At 37.4% G+C, this 8,962-nt stretch overlaps 1 protein-coding gene across 1 annotated transcript; it reads right to left on the minus strand.

Annotated features, from left to right (window-relative positions):
- Positions 1-4,487: 4,487 nt before the first annotated feature.
- On the minus strand, positions 4,488-6,205 carry LOC107656987 (hairy and enhancer of split-related protein helt-like). The gene is given in 5 exon segments (XM_016444961.1): positions 4,488-4,936; positions 5,122-5,218; positions 5,324-5,428; positions 6,034-6,126; positions 6,128-6,205. Coding segments are annotated over 5 exon segments (822 nt in total).
- Between the last annotated feature and the right edge of the window lie 2,757 nt (positions 6,206-8,962).

Consider the following 8,962-nt stretch of genomic DNA (forward strand, 5'->3'; position numbering starts at 1 on the left):
GTAAGTCACTTTGGATAAAAGCCTCTAATAAATGACGAAATAAATAAAAAATAAAAATAAATACTTTCGACAAATATTCGAAATTCGAATTTTTTTTGACAGCCCTACAGTAAAGACATCTATAATTATAAAAAAAAATGATTTCAAGTAAATTCTGTTAAAACAAAAAATCTTGAAAAAATGTACAGTTTCCACAAAAATATTAGACAGCACAAGTGTTTTCAGCAAGAAATGTTTCATGAGCACCGAATCAGAATGTTAGAGTGATTTCAGAAGGATCATGTGACACTGAAGACTAGAGTAAATGGCAGCTGAAAATTTGGCTTTGCCATCAAAAGGAATAAATGACATTTTAAAATATATTTAAATAGGAAACACAGATTTGAAATTATAATAATATTTTACAATATTACTGTTTTACCATATTTTTGATTAATTAAATTCAGCCTTGGTGAGCATTAGAGACTTCTTTCAAAAATAAATGATAAAAACTAATATTTTAAGATAATATTAAAAATATATAAATATAATATAATAATGCATCTGAGTGTGTGGTTGTGTCCTGCATCCCAGTCTCATGCCTGAATTCTGGCCCTCTGTTTAGGAGCTTTGATTTCAAGGGGCTGATTATTTTTCTTCAGGCCCACTCAAGGATGAAGCCCAAGGAACCCAAAATTGTCTTCCTTTCAGCTCCATCACAATGGAGCAACCCCCACCAATGTACCACAATCTCCCTCCTTCTCCAGAATCCCTCTCGCTCCCTTTTCTCTTTCCTTGTGCTTTTTTGGAAGCTGGTGCCATACAACTTACTTAAAGAAGGACTTAACGGCGATGGGATGAATTCAGGCTTTGAGAAGGAGGGGGTCCCGGGCATAAGTCACCTATCAGGACAGAATCACACCTGTTTTGTACCCATCATGATATTCTAGGATAGTATGTCCCTTTAGCTCTTTATCTTTATTTCTCTCTCAGGTGTCCTGTTTGAGGAGATCTGAGTGATACTGGTTTCTGGTAGAATTTGGGGTGTCAGAAGCGTGCGGGACGGGGGTGGAGAGAGGGGTGTGGCTCGCTTCTTCTATGCCATTGTAGAGGGCAAAGAGAGTAAACCCTCTACAGTTAAAGAGGGAGGGACACAAGTGCCAACATCTCAGAAACAATCAGCGTCATGGCTGACTGGAACCTGGTAAAATTATATGCAATGTGGGTAGAGTTCTTTTATTTTCCACTATGGTGGCCGTCTTTCCCTTAAGCTAATCCTGGCCAACTGTCTGTCTGATTTGCTTAAGTCAAGTATGGAAATGGCACATATTGTCCAGACTGATTCACATATCACATATATAACGGCACTGTGTAATACGGCTTTAGCATATATCGCTGTGCATTATTTACAGTCAATATTCTTGTGCTTTCACAATGTTTCACTATGATCTTCTAACAGAGTAACAGCGTTGAACTACCGAGCTAGGTGATGTCACTCCCTTGAATATGATGTCAGAAAAATACAAACATTATTTTAAAAAGGGAAAATGACGATGAACATGCAGTGATAAATATTGTCTCAGAAAATGCCAAGGATTTTAGAAAAAATACTACATACGTCACCATTTAGAATCTAACCAAATCTAATATAAGTTTGAGGAAATTTGTAATGTTTTCAACATTGATAATAATAATAGAAAGAAATGAGCACCAAATCAGCATATTAGAATGGTTTCAGAAGAATCATGTGACGCTAAAAACTGTAACAACTCATAAATTCAGCTTTGCCATTACAGACTTGAATAGCGTCTGAAAATACATAATAATAAAATGTTATTTTAAAGAGTAAAATTAAATTAAATTAAATAAACACTGTAAAAGTAAATTACTGTTGTGGTTTATATAAGCCATTAAAGTGTAATGGTAATAAGTAGGGTCATTTAAAATTGTTCTTTTGAATTACTAACAGCTTTATATATCAACAGTTTTTAAATAAATTAAATAATGTGTTACTTTTATTAGTAGTAAAATATTAAGAATTACTGGGAAATTTGTTTTTGTAAGCAAAAGGAACATTTAATTGATGTAGAAAATTGTGAAAAGTTGTATGTTTGTGAGAGAGAGGAAAGGGAAAGACTGACATCACAAGAATAAGTTTGTGAACCCTTAGGGTTTTCTGCATTGCTTATTCATGAACTTAATCTAGCTCACAAACACAGCCTGACTTAACTAATAACACAAACAGCTTTACTTTTCACACTTTAAGTTTCTCAGTTTTGCTGAAGACATTGAGTAGGTGTGGAATGTAACTGAAGCTCTGTGTTTCGACAGTCAATCGAGGAGATGAGATAAATAAAAGCACACAAAGCCTGCTGACAAATCTCGAGAAAGATGGGTTAGTGTGAACTATGCCTCAATCCCAAAAGCTTTCATAAGACCTTAAAAAAGCATTACAGAGATACACAAAGCTGGGAAAGGCTAAGAAAACATTGCTAAAGGTCTGGGTGTTCACAAATCCATGGTAGGATACTCTGTCTACAAATGTAGAAAATTATTGCTACTCTCCCTAACAGTGGGCATCCTACAAAGCTGGAAAAAAAATATTTGGGGCCAAAAACTGCTTTGTTCAGAGGAAAAAGGGCACTGCACACAAACACCAAAACCTCTTCCCAACACTGTGAAGCATGATGGAAGAGGCATCATGGTTTAGTGCTTGTTTGTGTTATTAGTTTAGTCAGTTTGTATTTGTCTGTATAATGGTGACTTGGATTAAGATAAGACTAATTTTATGAGTAAGCAATGCAGAAATGCAGATATTTTTAAATTGTTCACAAACTCATTTCTGCGACTGTAGCCTATATGAACACTGCCTCTGTTAAAATTGCCTGTGTTAAAACATCTTACATCCATTACACTCCCTCCCTAGAATGCTTAGTATTTAGCAGTTTGATTTGTTATTTGCATCCTATTTAAATATAGGTGGAAGAGACACTGCGATAGGATGGGGGGCTGGATTTGTGTCCAAATGGATTCCCCTAAAAAAGAGGCTTATTGTCAATCAAGGGGTCTCAGGCCAGCAGACCATTACGCCAAGGGTTAATCTTAAGAGACAATACAGTCTAGAAAGACAAATTTAGCCATGGTATCTTCATAAGAATTTGTGCATGTCACAACTGAAATTAAGAATATGATTTTCTTGCAATATTGTTGTGCAATAAAATATTTGAATGAGATTTACAAAGCTAGAAAAAAAAATATTTGGAGCCAAAAACTGCTTTGTTCAGAGGAAAAAGGGCACTGCACACAAACACCAAAACCTCTTCCCAACACTGTGAAGCATGATGGAAGAGGCATCATGGTTTAGTGCTTGTTTGTGTTATTAGTTTAGTCAGTTTGTATTTGTCTGTATAATGGTGACTTGGATTAAGATAAGACTAATTTTATGAGTAAGCAATGCAGAAATGCAGATATTTTTAAATTGTTCACAAACTCATTTCTGCGACTGTAGCCTATATGAACACTGCCTCTGTTAAAATTGCCTGTGTTAAAACATCTTACATCCATTACACTCCCTCCCTAGAATGCTTAGTATTTAGCAGTTTGATTTGTTATTTGCATCCTATTTAAATATAGGTGGAAGAGACACTGCGATAGGATGGGGGGCTGGATTTGTGTCCAAATGGATTCCCCTAAAAAAGAGGCTTATTGTCAATCAAGGGGTCTCAGGCCAGCAGACCATTACGCCAAGGGTTAATCTTAAGAGACAATACAGTCTAGAAAGACAAATTTAGCCATGGTATCTTCATAAGAATTTGTGCATGTCACAACTGAAATTAAGAATATGATTTTCTTGCAATATTGTTGTGCAATAAAATATTTGAATGAGATTTGAATGTGTTATATAAGGTTACATTCTCATAAAAAGTTTTATTTATTTTTCATTTTATTTAATTTCATTATTCATGATAAAAATTAGCCTACAATTTTCCTCTTCTAACTTATCATAACGCAATGCTACTTCAGAACCATAGTGGATGCATAAATGTTCTCTAAACCTATTTGCTATCCTATGCTCAGTTCAAAATATCAGAATAAATGAAAATTTGCTTGTTTTCTTACAATGTTACAATATTTGAAAAGAGCTGGACAGATTTTAAATGCATAATACATTTTGGCCTGTTAAGAGAACTTGATTTATATAAACCATCATAGTGTCTACTTCCTTGTTCATGCCCATCATTGTTTTGGCTCAAATTTAGCTCAAATTATGAATTAGGCTATTTAGTTTATTTATTAAAAAGAGCCCATAGGTTTGTGTTTGTTATCTGAATATTAGCGGATTCAGAAGATCCCAAAGAGAACACACTACATCAACTATTCCTAGGATAAAGAACTTCCAACATCGTGCCAAACACAGAATCTTATTCAAACATCATTTATTTCATGATACATCTACTTATTAAAATAAAACATGTACACATATAAATTAAGGACATCTGCAGACGTATTTACAGAGCAGCGTGTTGTGCATTGTGTAAGCTGAAGGCATTGTGTGGGTGTGAGTGCCCGATGAAGTTCATGTAATGGTGATCGAGTCCCTGAACCGGTGACAAGTATCCGCTGTGCTGAGACATCGCTGGGTACGCGAGCGTGGGGTTCCGCGCCGAGCTGTGCCAGGAAAAGTGTCCGGGAGGGCTCTGCTGAAACACTGACTCGGCTGGACTTGGACTCTGGTACTCCAGCTGACACAGAAGGTCCGTAGGGTCTGGAGAGATGGTACCTAACGAGCCGAACACGGGCTCGGTAACGACTTTGGACTGCAGGAAGGCGAGGATCCGTGCGTACTTGGTGTCTTTGGTCTCCATTCGCTCCACGGTGGTCAGATAGTGAACGAGGTTCTTCATGCACTCGTGATAGCCGTAGTGAAAGTAGTTCGCAAACTCTGTCAGCAGTTCTCCTGCGAAAACAAAGAACGTTGTTAGAGATCAGCAGGGAAGAAATGGCTGGATTTGATGTTTTAAAAAGTGAATAATTTGACTTTCACGATGTGAGCGAGGAATCGTATTTAAATGTGTTAATAGATGCATTTAACTCTGTTCATTTTAATGTATGTTAAGTGGTTTCTCGGTATTTCTTACACACCTTTTTCTCTCCCGCGCGGGAAGTCTGCGGAGTGGAGCGCGCGCAGATACTGCACCGTCATTTCCAGGATTTCTGCTTTCTCGAGTTTCCCAGAATTCTGTTTTAATATACGAAGTCTGTCAGTCATCATATAAACACTAACAATTAATGCAGACATTGACACTTAGCGCACTTAAACTCATTGAATGTTTCAGCTGCGCACCTGTTTAGCCAGTGCCATAGGAACTGTCTTTCCCAGCTCGTTTAGACATCTGTTGATTCGGTCTCTTCTTCTTTTCTCAATGACCTTGTGAGAAACAGGAGTTTTCTGTGGGAAGAGAACATAATAAGATAATAGTGAGTTAAGGGATGAAAAGTGCCACTACCAAACACAAAATTAGCTTGGTTGCATTGTGTGCTGGATACGTTTTACTAAATGCAAAAAGCAATCAACGAATATGAAGTCATAATGTAACTCGGGAAGATAATCTATTCGTTCGATAAAATACATCGAACGAATATAGGCCTACATAAGATATGAGTCATATCTCTTGTTACTCTCTTTCCCTGCGCGCAAAACATACATGGCCTACAGGGCGGAAAGCGCTTTTACATCGCAATAAAGTGAATAAATATAATGAATTTAATTAGCATAAAACACTGGCTTGCATTAAATTCAAGACCAGGGAAATCAAGTAATAGCTACCGGTCTATAGCCTACCCTAGTCTTCTGAAAATGCGCGCGAGCAATACTGAAATGCTTGTTTCGGTAGAAAATATCAATATTGTGAAATTCTGGAAAAAGCTGACATCACGCGAAACATGTTAATTAGTTATAATAGCGGTAGAAAAATCTAAATAAAACATTCAAGGAGTATTTGGACTGCATGCAGTTACTGGCATCATGTGTGCGCCACTAAAGTATCCACATACCTTGCGATCCTTCATCTTAGACGCCATCATTGATAAAAAAAAAACTAGGGAAAAAATGATAGAATTGTGAAACTGTATTGTAGCTAGACTAGTAGGTTCTCCTGTTTCCAGACGCTTCAGACTGAGATGAGCTGACTGGAGGCAGCCGCTTATAAAGCGCTGGCGCATTCATGGCCCTAAATTATTCCATAGGATTAAAGGCGAGCTTTTGGTTAATGTGTGCACTTATGATCAGTTAAAGAAATAGTAAAACCTGAAGCTGTGGGCTAGCGGGGGGCAGACCTACTTTGTTAATCCACGTGGCCTATCTAAAAACACGTGATAGGTTGTAGAATATTATTTGCAGAGTAACAGGCCTTGCTGGAGATGACTCGCGAGCGGGCGCAGCGCAGCGCGCGCAATGAAAACAAAGCCCCCAGAACAAGGCGTCTCTTTCTGTTCCACGTCGCATTTCTCACACGATCGCCTGTTTTTGGGTCCCAGCAAGCCATCTTAACTTTCATCCCAAGCCCGTCTCAGGTTTAAAGCCTGTCTACTGTTATTATAGTAATTAAGTAAGCACATAATAGGCTGTTCCGCCGAGTTCAGGGGAGACCTTTTGGAGACGGAGTCCCCCCGTTTGTTCGCGGCGTTTCTCACACGACTTGGTGACACGTCCATCTTTCATGGGCTACGGCCGGGTTTTTGTTTACATTCTCTAGTTTCGTTAGGGGCCTCGGCAGGTGTGGGGACCCGGCCTGGCACACGAGCGGCCCCTCCGACCATGTTAGAGACTCCAGACGTCTTTGGCACACGAGGGTTACCCACCGCTGGATTCCCTTCAGAGGGGCTCAATTTGTATCCTATTATCCTATAAGAAAATGTCTATTGAGCGGAATGAATAGTTTCATTGGCCTAAATTTTAATAATGCAGTGCAAGAAAAGAAAAGGAGAAATAAAGAAGAATGCAGCTGGTCCTGACGCGCATTATTCTCCGTCACCTGCGCCTGGAGACCTCTATTCATTTGCCTAATTTCGGTCAACTTAACAAACTTTGGGAGAAATTATTCTGGTATTGTTGTGAAGGGTGAAGCTTTCTGATCGAATTAACAGCATGTTTTGATCCGGTAAATGCCATTAGAAAGAAAGAAACAATTGCGTATAGAGGGGTGTGGGTAACGCGCCAAGTGGCGACGCCAAAGCGCAATTCATGCCACTGGGGACTTTTGTACCCCCACATTGCTCAAGTTTGTGCCCAACAAAGGGCATTATTTTATACTTGAATACATTTCATACAATAATTGGCTGTTTTCATCAAACATATTTTCACAGCAAGGTTAACAACAGGTTTATTGTGTTCTCCCAGGCTCCCAGCCTCGGACTTCATGCGCCAAAACGCCTGGATCTTATGCTTTTTTTTCACTGGGAACGTTTTAATCCTGACGGTTGGCTATGCTTTAAAGTGCGAGATCGTGTTGCATCGTGGAGGGAAAAATCAAAGATGTGTGGATTTTTTTTTTCTTTTAAAGAATTCAAGCCCTTTGGATATCCAAAGCAACTGAGACTTTTTACACAGCGCGCAAAAGAAAAGCACCGGTGAAACAGACTAAAGCATAAAATCCCATTATTTATTGTTGAATTTACCACAAGATTTTATGCAAACGCTCTTTGGAGCCGACACAACAAACCTTTTTAACTTGCTTTCGGATTCTTAAGTTCTGTAATGTGACTATTTATGATCTGTTTTTTTTTTTGTAAACGTGTGTTGTGCATTGAAGAAGAACAATACGTCAACAGAATTTTCTCCTATCACAATGTAATTTAATTGTCCAACATTACACCAAACAAACCAATACAAAAAAGATTACTGTATTTTAACATCTTAAGAATGAGCTGATATTCCACATTCATGTTTCTTTGGAAGTAACATTTAAAGATCAAAAAGAATGCACAAGGCTGCACCAAAGCATCATTGTAGGCAACAAGTTCATCCCATATTTAATACTAATAATGATATACGTTATATAAAAAGATTATAACTACAATTGTGTTTCTCAAACGCCTGATTTTAAATGTTTTTACACATTCCTGATATATTTTCATACAAATATTACACTGCGTAAAATATTCACTTGCAAATTTTTTTTTTATCGTTATACAGATAATTGTCGATATGTATTATAAAATTATAAAATATATTATAACGTAAAATGTATATTTTGTACTTTATTAAGAGTAAAAACTACAAAATAACCAAACTCATATTTTTTTGGTGCGTACGTTACCTTTTAAACATTTTTATAAATGCTGATATTTATGACTGTCATGTTAGGCTGCAAAATAAAGCAATTTCAACGCCCTCTGCATGACAAGATGTTTTTTTTTTTCTGAATTACAAGACTTATTAATATTGTTTATTTTATTTTTTATTTTTTCATTTCCATACACAGGTAATTAATATTAGGCCTATAAAACGTTTGGAATTATAATACTAATAACAAATACTAATAAATTGAATAATGAATGGACAAAAATATTAGTATAATTTATAAAAATGTATGAGTCTGGGTAAAGGTGTTTGTATCCGATAAAAGTCATAAAATCTACTAATTGTCGTATCAATGTTTCATTGCTGTGCCATATAGCTGTTTAAAGCAGTCTAAACACGCTTCTGTATGGGGATCACAGTCTTCAAGAGGGGCTACCTGAAAGCTGAACTCTGTCTGTAAGGATCTATCCGTGTGAAAGAGAATTAGAGGAGCGCAGTCATGCATGTCACCCTGATTACAGCAGTACAGTTCGCCTTATTTCCCAACCAACCTAAGACTTTTTCACAGACACACTAACCAGTCTGGGCTTTTTCGGACAGGAGGGGATGCTTTCGCTTGTGTGAAGGGTTGCCACGACAGATCTTTTAAAGGATGGTTTAAAAAGTCCTGCTCATTGCCCT

This window comes from Sinocyclocheilus anshuiensis, unplaced genomic scaffold, assembly GCF_001515605.1.
Source record: "Sinocyclocheilus anshuiensis isolate Anshui unplaced genomic scaffold, SAMN03320099.WGS_v1.1 scaffold85, whole genome shotgun sequence".
Classification (NCBI taxonomy): domain Eukaryota; kingdom Metazoa; phylum Chordata; class Actinopteri; order Cypriniformes; family Cyprinidae; genus Sinocyclocheilus; species Sinocyclocheilus anshuiensis.